The sequence below is a fragment of the Hyperolius riggenbachi genome, chromosome 9 (assembly GCF_040937935.1).
Source record: "Hyperolius riggenbachi isolate aHypRig1 chromosome 9, aHypRig1.pri, whole genome shotgun sequence".
Classification (NCBI taxonomy): Eukaryota; Metazoa; Chordata; class Amphibia; order Anura; family Hyperoliidae; genus Hyperolius; species Hyperolius riggenbachi.
Genome location: NC_090654.1, coordinates 49,143,758 through 49,160,344, shown reverse-complemented (window position 1 = coordinate 49,160,344; position 16,587 = coordinate 49,143,758). Strand labels below are relative to the sequence as shown.

The 16,587-nt window shown below is 42.2% G+C and overlaps 1 protein-coding gene across 1 annotated transcript in view; it reads right to left on the bottom strand.

Moving 5' to 3' along the window:
- COL7A1 (collagen type VII alpha 1 chain) overlaps window positions 1-16,587 on the bottom strand; it is a 331,680-nt gene that overhangs the window by 108,096 nt on the left and 206,997 nt on the right. The window contains exons 52-59 of the mRNA XM_068254821.1: window positions 15,781-15,840; window positions 11,626-11,661; window positions 10,023-10,139; window positions 9,897-9,941; window positions 7,177-7,248; window positions 5,973-6,017; window positions 5,076-5,111; window positions 4,062-4,103 (exon numbers count right to left, since the gene is read on the bottom strand). Coding sequence (XP_068110922.1) covers window positions 4,062-4,103; window positions 5,076-5,111; window positions 5,973-6,017; window positions 7,177-7,248; window positions 9,897-9,941; window positions 10,023-10,139; window positions 11,626-11,661; window positions 15,781-15,840 — 453 coding nt within the window. The remainder of the gene's footprint in view (window positions 1-4,061; window positions 4,104-5,075; window positions 5,112-5,972; window positions 6,018-7,176; window positions 7,249-9,896; window positions 9,942-10,022; window positions 10,140-11,625; window positions 11,662-15,780; window positions 15,841-16,587) is intronic.

Below are 16,587 nucleotides of genomic sequence, written 5' to 3'. Positions count from 1 at the left end.
TCCATCCCTAATTACAAGCCCATAGTTTATAAAGTAACAGTGTTATACCCTCTTGACATAAATATTTAAAAAGTTCAGTCCCTAAGGTAACTATTTATGTATTTTTTTATTGTAATTTGTTTTTTTTTAATTACAAAAAAAAATAAATTGGAGAGTGTGGGAGGTAATGAGTTAATTTTTAGTGTAAAACAAATGTATTTGTATATGAAAAATGCTTTAGGGTGTAGTTTTACTATTTGGCCACAAGATGGCCACAGTAACGTTTTGTTTATGCGACCTACAAGCGTAGGAAGTACGCTTGCAGGAAGTGTTATGAGGCTGGGAAACTTTTTTTTTCCACAATGATCGCGCTGCTTCTCATAGAAGCAGCCGATCATTGCGGGGGGCTTAGATCAACGAACGGGAAAGTTTTTTCCCGTTCATTGATCTCTGGGCGAGCGGGCGGCGGCGTGCACGAAGGCGCGCGCATGAGCGAGCGGGAGCGTGGACAGCGGCTGGAGCGGCGGGAGGTGCTTATATCTCCGTCCCTGGTGTTGACAGGGTGGAAAAAGGGACGGAGATTTCCTCACCGCTGGTGGTAAAGTGGTTAAGCAATCCCAGTTATCAATAAGCTAGACCTATATTCTAGTGCAAATTTCCTCCTGAATAGAAGTAATGTAAAGCTCAAGAATCCTCAGTCGATCTCTATTAAGCCCAGTCATAACTTTACGTGTATTGCTCCAAGATTATCTTGGGTAGCAGGAACATATCTCTAGCTAAGTTCTTATGTGGCATCTTATAACGCATAGTCCATTCAGAATTTAGATGAATACTTATAGGATTAGTGAGGCTTAATTTTCAATGAAACCATTCCAATAAAATTCAGCTAATGTTAAAAGAAAACTGTTGACAAAAAAAAAACTGCCAACCCAGAAGAAGGTCATAAAGAGTTTGAGGCTGCAGAGCATGAAAAACCCTTCTAAAGCTTGGCCCAATGTGCTTTCCAACGTTGCCCTACTTTTGTACACAGGTCAGTGGCGTAACTACAATTCATGGGACCATTGCTTTTCGTTGGTTATCCCTAACCAGTCCTACAGTTGGTGATTGGAAAAATGAAGTTAAGCACTCCCTTCCCTTTATAAAAACATTTGTATCAACACAGGGGCTGCCCAACTAAATGTAATAGAATATGGGACTGCTAGCTCACAAATGCCAATGCTTGAAATGCAGTCATACACTTTGGTTGTATGACTACCTCACAGTTTACACATGAATGTTTTTTTCTCCTAATGTTTCTTGTATTAAGTATTAAGTATTTCACTTACCTGGGGCTTCTGCCAGCCCCCTTGCAGCCTTCCTGTCCTGCGCTGGTCCTCCAGAACCCTCCGTTCTCCCGCCACCAGCTAGTTTCGTTACCATCTACGCGGCAACTGCACCTGCGCGCCTCGGGCCACGCGAATCAAGAAAATACGTGTGGCTCGGGGCATTCAGGCACAGTTGCCGTCCACTTACAATTCGCTGGTAACAAAACTAGCTGGTGATGGGAGAATGGAGGATCATGGAGGACCAGCGTGGGACAGGACGGCTGCAAGGGGCTGGCGTAAGCCCCAGGTAAGTGAAACACTTTGTTTTTTTTTAATATTCAGTTCCGCTTTAAACCCTCTCTCTTGCTTATTTGTACGAATATTTCATGGTTGCTATGAATCTGTACTGTCACTGCATAGCGACTTACATGTTCTGTACTCTGTACCTTTTTTTTTGTGATAACATCAAACCTGTATTTTACGTTATTTTGTACCATTACCATTTTTCAATAAAATTTTTGGTCAATGAATAAAATCAATTCATAGGGCCCCCAGTGAAACTTTGATGGGACCCCCCAATGTTCATACCCTTTCCCTTGCCTCCTATTGGTGCCCTTCACAGCCTTGGGGCCCATCTCACAAGAGTCATAAAACAAGTGTGGGCATCAGGATCTTCAAACCCATAACAAGTGTAGCTACAAAACACCTGATCTGAAGTATAGTCCCCTGTATTGGAGGAAGGGAATGTTAATAATTGGGGCCCCCACAGCACTGGGCCTCCGAGCAATCGCAGGGGCTGCTCCCTTCTAGTTACGCCCCTAATATAGGTAGCTCTTTATATTGCCACTTTATATTGCCAATAAGTAGCTCTTTATATTGCCACTAAATATTTCTATTGAAATAAAACTACTGTCAAAGAGCCCTGATAGGGATAGTGCTTCAAGGGTGTCCTGAATGTTGAACATCTGGGATGTTATGGAAATTTAGCTTTTTCTAAAAACAAATAAAATATGTTTAAAAAATAAAAAAAAAATACCCCTCCCCGACCCCCCAAAAATAAAACAAACAAACAAAACTACTGTGTCCATAAGAACTAGTTCTGGAAGAAGACTATTCCACATTTTATATTATAGGTAGCTCTTTTTATATTTCCCCCCTTGTACACACCCACAAAACCTTTCAACCTTTCAACACTATCTACTGTATCCACAAGAACCAGTTCTGAAGAAAGCTATTTTATTGTTATTGGAAATGAAACCATTCTCTTTAATCCATAGTGAAATGATGAAGGTGTTACAACTGCACCCGAGGCTACCTAGGGGACTTATTCAGCTGCTGAATTAGCCCTTCATTGAAGAAGTAGTAGTACGGTAGTAGTCATCGTCACCTCTGCATGTACTTTGATTTGAGGTATTCATTAACATACGTTCTTAGTGACAAATAGATTTCATTTAGTTAGCCTTTCTTCATAACAGTTTGATCCATGCATCCTATTCATTTAGCTGTCCATCTCTGCACCTTTCCCAGGCCCACAGCATCATTTGTGTGAACCTCTGCATATTCTAATATATCTTAGCATTACATAAAAACAGACATTTGGAATATAGCATAATCAGATCTCACGTTTCATCTAGTGTACTAAGATAAGCATGATTTCCATTTGGTTACAGGGCCAAATTTAAGCCAAGGCCAGACAGGCCATGGCCTTGGGCACCACAGGATCAAGGGGCGGGAAGGGTCACCTGGCTACCTATACTGGGTCATCTGGCTTCTTATACTAGAGGAAAGGGGGGAGGGTCATCAGGCTATCTAAACTGCAGGAGGGGGGAAGGGTTATCTGGCTACCTATACTAGATGTATGGGGGGGGGGGGAGGATCATCTGGCTGTCTATAATAGCCGGAAGGGCCAACGGGCTACATATACTGGAGGGAGGGGGAAGGATCATCTGGATACCTAAATTGGAGGAGGGGAGGAGACATCTGGTAACTTATACTGAAGGGGGGTGGCTGCTGACAGTGGCCTTGGGCGGTGAAGAGTGCAAATCCGACCCCTTTGGTTGTTTTGCATTATTGCACTTTGCATGCTCTTTGCCTGATGAAGTGATAAATATGGGGTAGGTGCCATGTTGGTCACACATCATATATTATACTGGATTCTGACAGTCCTAGAAGCACTAAGTAAACATTTGTGTCTAAAAAAAAAAGCATTCAGCTCCCCTCAGTTATGCATTATGATCACATACAGAATTACCTCCTCCCACTCATGTGTACAGGATTTCTCATGGGCCTCTAGAATTCCCTCCCACTCAGGGGCGTAACTAGAAACACTATGCCCCCATGCAAAACATTGGCTGGGGCTTGGATAAGAATTCGGATGAAATTTGTGTGGCAGCAGAGTGAGCTATCATTTGGTGGGGGGTGTATAGCTTCTTTCCAGGGAGTGCTTTTGTAATAATAATCATAATAAATTATGTATGAAGAATCTCCCATGAAGAGATGGACAGGTCAAAAACTTGCCAGTTCTGTAAGATTTCTACTAAATACTGTAAGTGACAGCAACATAGGAGAAAAGTAATTTATGGCTCATTTTACTCTGGGAGAAACATAATTCTTATTTGTATGTGTTTATAGTATTTTACATTTTGCAATTTTTCATTATAATGGTCCTTTAAATAAGCAAAATATTATAGAAATATCAAACAGTTTTTCACTACAAATCCTCTTTGAGGAATAAAATCATTAGCAATAACACAGTGTTTATTGCTTCTAGGCACGTACCTTATCCCCTTTCATTCCAGCAGTCAAAGTTTCAATAGAACCCTTAAAAATAAGAGATTTAACTTGGTAAGAAAGAGAGGCATCCTGACTCAGAGTAAGCAGTGCAATGAAAGTGACTACAACAATCCCAGGGGGCAAATACAACATAATAAGCTTAGACATTAAATAAATAAAAATAATGATGATTAAATAAGTAGAGAGGGAAAAAAAGAAAGTAGAATAAAAAAGAAATAGAGGAAAGATAATAAGAGTTAAGGAGTGCAATAAAACAGACAGCAATAATGCCAGGTCAAAAAAAGTAGAACATAATAAGTTTAGAAAATAAATAAATAGTAATAATAATGCAAGAAGTAGAGGGAGAAAGAAGAAAGAAGAAGAAAAATAAATGAAAGAAAAAAAAAAATAACAAAGAAGAAGAAAGAAAGAAAAAAAGAACTTATGGACAGCAATAATTATTATTATTTAGTATTTATAGCGCCGACATCTTGCGTAGCGCTGTACAGAGAATATATTCTTGTCACTAACTGTCCCTCAGAGGAGCTCACAATCTAATCCCTACCATAGTCATATGTCTATGTATGTATCGTGTAGTGTATTTATTGTAGTCTAAGGCCAATTTAGGGGGAAGCCAATTAACTTATCTGTATGTTTTTGGGATGTGGGAGGAAACTGGAGTGCCCGGAGGAAACAAACGCAGACACGGGGAGAACATACAAACTCCTTGCAGATAGTGCCCTGGCTGGGATTCGAACAGGGGGACCCAGCACTGCAAGGCGAGAGCGCTAACCACTACGCCACCGTGCTGCCCGATGACAGGGCAAAAATAGAACATAATGAGATCAGGAAAAATAAATAATAATAATTAAAGAAATAGAGGGGACTGTAAAAAAAAAAATATATATAGAAGAAAGAAAGACTAAAAGAAGCTGGAAAAAAAAGAATATTGAGGAGTAGGAAGAAGAAGAAATGGAAAATGAAGGTAGGCCTGAAATAAAATCAGCTCAGCAAGCTTACTGGTTTTCCTGGTACTCCTTGTGGTCCCTGGGGCCCCTAAAAAGTAAAGTAAAGAAAAACAAATGGAATGGGGTACAGTAACTTGCCAATACTTCTTACCTTATTCTGTCTTACTGGTGTTGCCCATTCATAGACAACTAACACATTCTGCTATACATTCCAGGTCCTTATTTCTCATACAACATGACTGCCAGCATTAGCCACATAACAGGATTCAGGTAATGTGGTTGATCAAGCAAAGTGACTGCAATGCATCCTGTTTACATTTCAGACGTGTTCTATGGACGCATGTACAATGACATAATGCATGGCTAAGGCTAGATTCACACTACAGTCAACAGAGCCTATGTTTAGTCTAGGATCCATCAGTGGTTGAGGGAGGGGGGCTAAACTGGCTGACTTGTTTGGTTTTTTGGTGTGTTCTTGTTCAGTTCCTACACCTGTGTCTGTGGGGAACAGTTTCCGTGTTTTGTTTTTGTATAAAACAAATAAGAAGGAACTTAAGAAAAAAGTGTAGGATCCGTTTAGACCTGTGCCTGACTGATCCGTTCAATCCAGTGGCCGTTGCATGGACAGTACTCAAAATCTCCACCTGCATGACTTTTTTGAGGCTATCAGACAAAAGTTGGACATGTCCTAAATGGCTTGCTATCTATGGCATGTCTGTTGCAACAGACACAGTGGGACTACTGTGGAAAAAGGGGATTGTGCCATGGATGGTGACCGCAATTCTGATGTCACCATCCACGGCGTGAACCCATCATAGTGTGAGCCCACTCTAAGCTGCAATTTTGTGAGCGTTGGTTGCCATTATGGTATATCTGCCTTCGCCGTTTTTAATGATACATTTATTGTTAAAGAGGTACTGAGGAATTCTATATGGGCTGAAGTACGTACCGTGTCACCACGATCCCCTTTACTACCAGCTGCTCCAGGGCTCCCCTAAGTGGAAATATAAGGAACTTCATTAATCTTTAAGATTGACAAAAACACAAAAGGTAAAATAGCTGGGATGTGTGAATCACAAGACTGGTTTAAAGAGATAATGAGCAATTGTGAAGATGATAATTGTGAAGATGTGATAAAATGAATGTAAATATTTTTAACGTATATTAGCTGTGCGCCTTGAACTCCAGGGACCAAAGCCTGACCGGAACGCCAATATTTGTTACATATGAAAAATGATCACTTAAATATAACAAAAAAAAATCTTATCAGCTCCACACATTGCAAAATGTTTAACTAACGTATTTCCACTTTCCTACATGAGCTTATACTAATAAAATCTATTGCAGTGACTTCCAAAGTGTAAATACTTAATGGAAGGTGAATCTTGTATGATGACTTTTCTCACTAGTCTCAGGTTCGTAGAACAGAAAACAATATTTCATTCGATGTCCATAAAAGCTAACCTCAGTTAAAGTGAACCCGAGGTGAAAATAAACTGATGAGATAATCAATTATATCTGTTCTCCTACTCCCTAAACGACTTTTGTTTAGATAGCCTATGGTTTTATTTTATATTTAAATATTTAAAAAGTACTGTAGACTGAATGTTTTATTGCTGCTGCTTGATGGCAGTCTGTTAAGTGTCCCAGAGCCAAAATATATAAATTATTGACCTTTTTCTATCCCTTGCCTCAGAAGTAGTATTCTGCCAGGAAAACTTTTATGGCTGTAATTTGCTTATCAATGATGTTTACTATATTCCAGACAAGGTACAAACAAGACAGAAGCTGTCACTTGAATGCCTGAAAATTAACTCCTTCAGGCAGCAAAATTAAAAAAAGATAAACAGCCTGGTTATAAATATGTTTTGTTACAATAAAAATAAAATATTAATTTCCTGACAATTTGGTAAAAACAGTCATAATTTTTAATGGTGTAACATTCTGAAATCCCTTGCGCATCAATGAAACATCTTACAGTTTATTGAAAGTAGACTATATCCAAAACCCAAATCGCCAGAGTAGCACAGGGCCAACAAATGTAGCACTGGTCATCTCAGTGCCCAATATCCATGGATTAGGATTAGTTTCACTGGGGTTACTATCTATCCCCAGATTTCAGTGATGTCACATGAGACATTAGCATAACTTACGTTTCTTCCATCTGCTCCTGGCTCCCCCTGGTCTCCCTTTTCTCCTACAACACCCCTCAAGCCTGGAAGACCCTGGAGAAAAATATTGTTGACTGTTATTTGTAGCGAAGGAGAAGTATCAATGTCTCAAACACCTAGCAAGATAATGATTGGTATTGTAAAACCAGAAAATTATATTCAAAAAATGCAAAAAGGTTCATGGTTTGATCAGTGGTGAAACTACTAAGGGAGCAGGCCCTGTGGTCACTGGGGGGCTTATAGTCAGAGGGCGCCCCTCAGGGTTCCCCTCTGATACTCCCCAGTAGCCGCCATTGCAGAGTGCGCAGAAAGGTACTGGCCCCAGTTCTTTATTTACCTCTTACAGTGCAACAGGCCTCTCCTCCCTTCAGCTTAACTCTGAATCTCCTCGTAGCCACACAGCTTGGTCACATGATGGCAACATGTGTCATGTTTTCACAGGTTGACTTTAGTTCACAGGACTTTGAAACAGGTTTTCATTTATGTTCCCATGTAGCCGGGGCCGTTTTGGGCCATAGACAAACCAGGCAGGTGCCTGAAGTGACACACTCAGGAGGGGGCACCACAGAGCTTAGCACACTGTGTTTTATGGAATTCTGATATACAATGATAATTCCATAAAGAAAGGTAATAATAGTAATTTTAACACCTAATGGGCATGTTGATTGGCATACCAAAGGAGGCCTGGCCAGCATAACAATGATATGACAGGTTCTAATTATGCGGTAATTACCGGTAAGTTGTAATTGTTTCGGGATTGATCCGTATTGATTATTGCATCTCTTCTGGACATGTTAAGACCCAGGCTGTACATCACTAGTATATGTTTATGAAGTGGCTACACAACTCCCATAAAGGTGATAGAACATGTTTGTTATCTGGAGGGAGTTTGAGTTGGTGAGATATATTTGATCTGGTAATAATTTGTGTATCTTAAAGATTTATTCTGACTAAGAATATCATTTTTCTATGAGTTTATTATTGGTGTCTGCAAAAGTAATGAATGTAGCCTACGGTGTTACCCAAGATAGGGGGCGTTACAAGGTGTCTTGCCTGGGGCAACAAATCATTGTACATGAGTTTTTTTTTCTTAACCAGCTTTCATTTACAGTAGGTATAATTAATTTGATGGCTTTGAACCTCTTAGGTATTGGACCAATACATATGCTCAAGTGGATTTCTCAAGGCTTCCGTAATTGTCAAAATCACTCCCTAAACCACAATGGTACAGTCCAACTGCCAGAATAGTGTGCGGTGCGTAGGCAGGCTGGCCACCATCTCTCTATAGATCCATGCTAAGGAGTGGTGGGGGGAAAGGCTGCGCATCCCTAAACACATGTTGCAATTGAATGGTTAATCGCACAGGCATACACCGCCTCTGCCAGACTGAAAAATGCATGCCCTGCATCCAAGACAAGTGCTAACATTTATTAAGCTAGGAGGAACTTTAGCTTCCAATATGGTTTGCATGCAAAGTATATTATACTAGACACTTGCGCCACGGTGAGGCAAACCTCCGGGCAAGTGACCTCACCTAAATTTAAAACCTTGGGAGCAGCTAAGCAAAAAAATGTGTAACTTACATTTGGTTGAACAGCGAGGAGAACGCCAGCGCATACCACTAAGGCTGCATCTGAAATGACCACCAGCTCAGTGTGCAGCACCTAAATAGATTTTCTGCACACTTCGCATTCAATTCAGATGCAAATCATATGCAAATCTGCTACTACTTATCATGCAAACAGGAAACTAGCTGTCAGGTTAGCTGCTCCCAGCCCCTCCTCCTGAGTTTACTGTTTGCATGATAAGTAGTAGCAGATTTGCATATGATTTGCATCTGAATTGAATGCGAAGTGTGCAGAAAATCTATTTAGGTGCTGCACACTGAACTGGTGGTCATTTCAGATGCAGCCTTAGTGGTATGCGCTGGCGTTTTCCTCGCCATGCTAAGGAGTGCCTTTGAAAATAAAGGAAAGTCTGAGGAAAAAAACTCAGAGCTGTTAGATTAACAATACCTCATGTAAGGTACATAGATAAAAAGAGATTTACAATACATTCCATTCTAGCACACATGTACACAGTGTCTGAGGGGAGTATATTCAGTACAGTGATACAGGGTGTGTGCCTGTTGCCTCAGTGTAATAAGCTCTGCTCTGTGGGAGTATCCAGTCCCAGAGCTAAAGGTTGCTGAAAAGGAAACCGCAGCCATGGGTCATTTGAAATAAATTAAACTGAAATAATTTAAGCTGATTTTTAACCCTTTAGTAGACAATTTATTTAGAGGCTTGCAAGTGCTCCAGTCCAATTTATTTTAGCACATTTTTTTAATTTCTTATTTGTAACATTTCCATTTCTAAGTAGTAGTCCAGTAATGTGTATTTACGGCCACTTGTCACTAGGGGGCAGTGTGAGACAATAACAGAGAACTTCTGCTGTAAGTTTCTATATTTTCTGCTAGTAGAGAGAGATTAAAGCATTCCAAGAATTTACAGCACACCGAGTTCTGCCAACAGGTCAAAAGCACTTCAAAAGCAGTGCACTTATCTCAAATGAGATAACTCTACTTTAAGTTACTAATGGGTTAAAGTGCTTGCTAATGCAAGTATACATATATAAATATTAATATAATGAATGGTCTGGAGGTATTTATTTTTGGGTGTGTGTTTGGTTTACTATGTTTCCTCTATAGGATTGTTTCTTACCCTGAGGCCTCTTTCCCCATTCTTTCCTGGAATTCCCGATTCACCCTAAAAGAAAGTGAGATAAGTAAATTGCCCCACAGTGCCAGTGTTACAGTTCAGGCATTATAATCTTTAGGTGAGTCTTACGGGAGTCCCCTCTTCTCCTTTATCTCCTTTTTCCCCTTCCTTGCCCCGAGGTCCTGGTGGTCCTTGTGGACCGGCTTTTCCTTGTTCTCCATTTTGTCCTGGCTCTCCAGCGTCACCCTGAGGAAACAATTGAGAAACTTATCAGACTGGGGATAAGAAGCAATCCAAATATGTATGGATAAGAAGCAATCCAAATATGTATATATAATTGACCAAATTGCTGTACGTAAACACATTTACCATACTGACACAGTCACTGGTTACAGATACGGGCAGTCCTAGGGCGTGGAGTCTAAGCAAGCACGGGTCTTCACCATCGCACCTCGCAAGGGATGATGGGCTGTCACCCCCTAATGGGTGTCGGACTTCTTTGCTCGCCAGGTCACGACCCCAGGACTACCGCGCCAGTGATGAGAAGAACAGAAGAGGTGCCTTGCTGATAGGGAATGAGGACAGAACAGGACTGTCTAACAAAACTAACAGAACTGGATAAACTAACTGGACAGGACACTGTGGATGGGATGGGACAGACTGGACAGAACTGGCTGGATGGGACGGACTGGACAGGACGGACTGAACAGGATAGACTAGATGGAAGGGACTAGAAAGGACAGGCTGGACGGAACAGACGGGACAAGCTAGATAAGTACTGGAGTACTGGAGTGTGCAGCCTGGACAAAAACACAGCCCGGAAGGAACAGACTGGGCTGTACTGACAGGGCTGTACTGACAGCCTGCACTGACTGAAGGGGTCGTACTAATGGGGCCATATTGACAGGGCTGTACTGAGGGGGCTGTACGGCTGAGAGGACGCAGGAGGCGGAGCACACGCACTCCTGCCTAGAGAGCAGAGGATGCGGATCCCAGAAGAACAGATAGCTGCAGGAGCTAAACAGGCCACAGGAGCTCGCACCACATATATGGGATACTGGATCAGGTAGCAATTGCCAAAACTGACATGCGTATGCACTTGAACCCTTCCCTCCTAGCGCCCAAAAATAAACCCCCATCTAATGCCTAAACCTATCCCCCTTTTAAGAGCCTAAAAAGAATCCTTCCACCTATTGCCTAACCCTATCCCCCCATTCTAAAAGCCCAACAACCTCCCCCCCCCCCCCTCAACCTAATACCTAACACTCCCTGTATGCGCTTAAAATAAGCTTCCCAACCCTGGCGCCCGACGCCCAAACCACTGCTAGTCGTAGCTGTATGACACTATTTATTCCTATGTAGTAGGCAATCAGCTACTAGTCACATCAGGTGCCCAACTCACCACTTGGGCACCTGATTACCAATAATTTGCAATCCACACTAATGTGTCCCTGCAGGCTATTACAATGAGGACATTCCCCTAGCCTAGTAGCTGTATACGCTTATTTTTAGAAGTTGAATGTAGATCACCTGACCACTATTGTTGGCGGGGGGGGGGGGATACAATATGCCATTCCTAGTTTTGGCAGGTATTCACCACTTACTGAGTGTGGAATACATGTGCAAATAATTCTCTTTACAGTTTAACAAAATTAGTATTCCACTTAGTTGATACTATTAAGTATCCAAATTCATCACAGATTAGTAGTTCAATAAATATTAATGGACATACCTTTGCACCTATCCTTCCCGCAATACCTATAAGGCCCTACAGAAAAAAGAAACACAGACTATTGTCATGCAAAGAAAATAGTTGTACTCACATTGTAATTCCAATTCATGCTATTCATAATAAAAAGGTCTTGTCGAAAAGGTTTATAATAAAACAGTATAAGAGGGTTGTATAGAAATGATTTAGACTCACCTGGCCACTAGCACTTCTAGGACCAGGCTCACAATTCAGCCCATTCTCAACATGCAAATCCACAGTAACCGCGCTAGCATATAATACAATATTCAACAATGCAAAACAATGGATAAAAAGTCCACAGAACTAAAAGTTCATAAAACGTCTATTTTCATCATATCTTGAGACAATTTGTGACACACCAATCATTGTGGGTGGTAACAACCCCCCCCCCCATACCCCCCCCCCCCCCCCCCCGACAGCAGTGGCCACACTGGTCTTCTTCAAAGCATCAGAGAGGGAATAGTCTCTTTATACAAGCTCTGGGGAACAAACAGGGTGTGGCAATACAGTGCCATCACTTCTGCTTCAGGTTTGTGGCTTCTGTGTGGCCAGCATTGTCATGCAACAGCACTGTCGAAATTTACACCACAGTTTTTGTCCCCCGTTGTCCCTCGTTCACTAGAACCATGCAGTCCACCTCTGCTCATGATATTGGCTTTTCATAGTTGCACTCAAAATTTCTCAATAACTTTATCCCTGACCTGTCTGCTATGTTCTTTGGACATCATGGTGTTGTTGCTCCCAATAATCTCTTAGACAACCTCTGAGGCCGTCTCAGAGCAGCTGTATTTGTACTGACATTAGATTACACACAGGTGCACTCTATTTAGTCATTAGCACTCATCAGGCAATGTCTATGGGAAACTCACTGCACTCAGACCAAAGGGGGCTGAATAATTACGCACACCCCACTTTGCAGTTATTGATTTGTTAAAAATGTTTGGAATCATGTATGTTTTTCTTTCCACTTCTCACGTGTACACCACTTTGTATTGGTCTTTCACGTGGGATTCCAATAAAATTGATTCATGTTTGTGGCAGTAATGTGACAAAATGTGGAAAACTTCAAGGGGACCGAATACTTTTGCAAGCCACTGTATGTATAGATTAGGAGTGCTAAGTAGGCTGTATTTATAGGCTAACCAAATCACAGTCTCTAAGACTCTGGTTGGGTCAGCTCTGTACCTGGGCACTATATGTAGCCACAATGGGGGTCTCATTCTCTGTAGAAGCGGCTCTCTGCCCAGTAGGTTATGAGCAGGCTGGGTGCTTGCATCACTATCCATAGGAGTGATGCTGGTGCCCATATGTCAGTTTATGTAACTAATGGATCTTTCAGAGGGGCCTGCTCAACCTTGATGAAGGATCTAAGGCACAGAATCTGTTTCGCAATCAATCAGCGCCTTGTACCTGATTGGATGTGAATTGTAATAGACTAACTCTCATTTAATCACTAAACTGCTGTGTGGCAGAATGGCTGCTTGGGATAATGGGGGAAGGTAACTGTGAGGATCCGCTCAGCTGGCTGCACTGGCAGACAGCTGTTTGACCATTCCTCTAGTCTGTGGGCTACAGGTCTCTGAAAGAGAGACCTGTCTTTCCATTGCAAGTTTCTGGTCTGTTCTGCTGCTGAGGAATTTGCATACATTCGTTATGCAAAACCCCTACCTGCCTCCTTTGAGGACTGGCAGTATAAAGAGCTATGTTTCCCAGAGTCCTTTGCTGGTCATTCCTTCAGGGTTTGTAGTAAACCCTGTAGTGTCAGCCATGCTACTTCTTGTTAAAGTTACCTTAGAGTAATTCATGGGACTGCACTAGGTAGTTTCCCTAGTGCAGTTAGGATTGCATATCTGTTTGTTTGTTGCGATTATCCTGTCCCAGCGGTGGTCGACAGGAAATCGTTCTGTGTCTGGGTGCTAACCGGAACAGCGGTTGTTACTGGTAGCCCCTTCTGATCTGTCTTGCCTGGATCGCACTTGCCTTGCGCTAGTGCTGTGGATCCTTCTGTTCTGTCTTCCTGGATCGCACTAGCCTCTAGCGCTAGCGCTGTGGATCCTTCTGATCTGTTTTCTTGTTCCTGAGTTTAGATCGCACTAGACGCTAGCATTAGCGGCTGTGGATCTTTCTGATCTGTGTTCCTGCTTGGATCACACTTGCTCTGGCGGAAGAGCGGTGGATCCTTTCTGCCTAGTTCTTGTTTCTCGTTCGTCTGTCTTGTCTGATATGGGCGCTTGCTGTAGGCTCGGTGAGGTAACCGTTAAGCAAGCGTTCACGTTCTTTGTTTCGTGTTTGTCTGTCGGTGGTTAGTTAGGCGTGCTTGTCTCTGTTGTGCTTAACACGCGGAGACCGCGCATAAACGCGTTCGCTGTTGCGAATGAGTGCGGTGTTCGCGTTTAGTTAGCGTTTGTTATTTTCTTTATCATTCTCATTGTATTATTTGCTGTGCCTTTGCTCCTCTTGTGTTCTGTTCTAGTCTGTCTTGTGTCACTTGTGGCGATCGCCTTTCTCGCAATCGCGTTCCTACTTTTGTTTCTGCTGATGTGTGTTCACCATCGCAGGGTCGCGACTAGATTGGTTTAACACACATTTGTCCTGTCCCTGTGCTCTTTCTCTTTATGGGCTGTTCAGCCCCGCATTGTCTTGATCTGTACAATCACCATCTGGCATTTGTGGCCGTGCAGCGATTGTACTCGACAGCGCCATCTGCCGGTGGGGGATTGCCCTCTGCTGGTGCCTTGCACCTAGCCTGGGTTCACCCAATTATACGCTTGTGGAAGGTTTTCGCTGTGTCAGTGCGCATCTCGTGCGCTGACCACGAAAACGATTCCGCAAACATTACAGTAACATTAATTGTAATTTCTACACATGGTTACTTCTTTGCACACAGCACTGTCTTGGAGTACGCCTCCACAGGAAGTGCTGCTAAGGTCTTCCTGTTAAACCTGTATTTCTATTGGCTTAAGCAACCGCCTATCTTTAATCCTGGTAGGCAGAGTTAGCCCAACAAAAGAGCTGTGATGAGCAGGGAATAAACACAATTGCTTTGAAACTGATAGCAGCAGCATGGCGTGAGGAGACTCTGTAAAAATGTGTGTGTCGGTGTGAATGTGTGCGTGCTGGTACGTGTGTGTGTGTGTGTGTGTGTGTGTGTGTGTGTGTGTGTGTGTGTGTGTGTGTGTGTGTTTGTGTGTGTGTCTGTGTGTGTGTCTATGTGTGTCTTTGTGTGTGTGTGTCTCTACTGTACATATTTTTGTGCATTTGTGCAGGCTTTCACTGATGTGGTGCTTACAGGACCAGAATACTGGCCACAGTGTAAATCATTTCTGTATGACCCTGGAAAACACTGTAATCAATCTGCGCATCAACCAATGATCTTGATTAACCTGATGTGAGGTTGCCTCATTATCTGTCTGGCCCTAATTCTGGTCAACTTATACTCTGTACACACATGTGACCGCAATCATCACTAAATGACTGATCCCCGCCGGTTTGCAATGAATGAACGACAGTGGCACACATTTGAATTCAGCAACAACGGTCTTCCAAATGGATCATTACCGGAAGTACGAAAATGAAGACCCGGAAGTGCGTAATTCGCAAAACACTTAACAATTTGAATTGATTGTTTGCTATCATGCGCTTAGAATGATTAACTGTGATTATCATCCGAACCAATCTACCAGGATACATTGACCCACATGGAGGGAGGATAGTCGCTATCTTTTACCATTGTTGGGGCATTTTCTTGAATCAATTTAAGGGCAATCCATAGTTCGTTTTTGACAACCGCAGTCGCACGTGTGTATGGAGCTTTAGCATACTGTGCCCTTCTGTCCACTTTCACGTGTCCAATTCCCCCCCCCCCCTTAAAGGGGACCTGAACCCTTGCACAGGACAGATGGAAAACATAGAGAAATGCACCCTGTATGTATTTAGAGAGTTTAGTCAGTCTAATTCCCCCTCATCTGTGTCTAATCACAAGTTGTCATTTGATCTCTCCCCTGTTTCAGCTGACTGCCACGGCAGAGATGGCAGATAAGCTCATTTGAAAGCACAGTCCATGAATCAGGAAGTAGACACACTGCAGATTTATTGCAGGATTGCAGAAGATGGAGGTCAATGTAATGTGATAGTTACCCTGTCTCCTTGTTCTCCCTTTGCACCTGGCTGGCCAGGGACGCCGACACCTTGAGCACCCTGAAAAAGAAGAAACCAGTTTAAAGTAAACAGTGCACTCACTTGATATTACACTAAGTTACAGAACACATTTTGCAATTATTTACAGTTCTTGGAGTTGATTCACAAAACTTATGTCATGAATCATATTGCCTTACATGTTTTCCACTTGGATTATAAAGAGTGATCATTCATTAGTTCTCCTGAGTTCTCTCCAGAAAACCATTTTTCAACTTACAAACAAAATAACTTTTCAGCATTGAACACATGAAAGAGTAGTAAAAGGGAAGTAAAAAAAGGTAATTTCCGTGATAAAATTGTCATAATTATGCAGAATTTGCACTGATGTTTAAAAGTGCATAGGGATTATTACAAAAGTTTGCTCAAGCCACTTTTTACCTCCCCCTTCTGCCTCCTTTCAGTTTACCATATTAGAAAAACAAAAAGAGAGTCTATAGCTGGTTGTCATAGGTAAAAAAAACAAAAACAAAAAAAAAAACAACAAAACACACTTCTCTTTATGACTGTTTTTACTGCTAATACCTGAGCAGGGGCATAACAATAGACCCTGCAAGTGATGCCTCTGCAGGGGGGCCCCGTGGGGGGAAAACTTTGACAGACTGACAACTAAGGGCATGGAGAGAAAACGTATTTTGCTCTCATACCATTGTTATATTCGACTGCATGTGTCCACCACACAGATAAGGAATCATACACACTTTGGAATTTGTACACTGTCCCTGCTCCCTAGGGTTCGTAAAAAACATC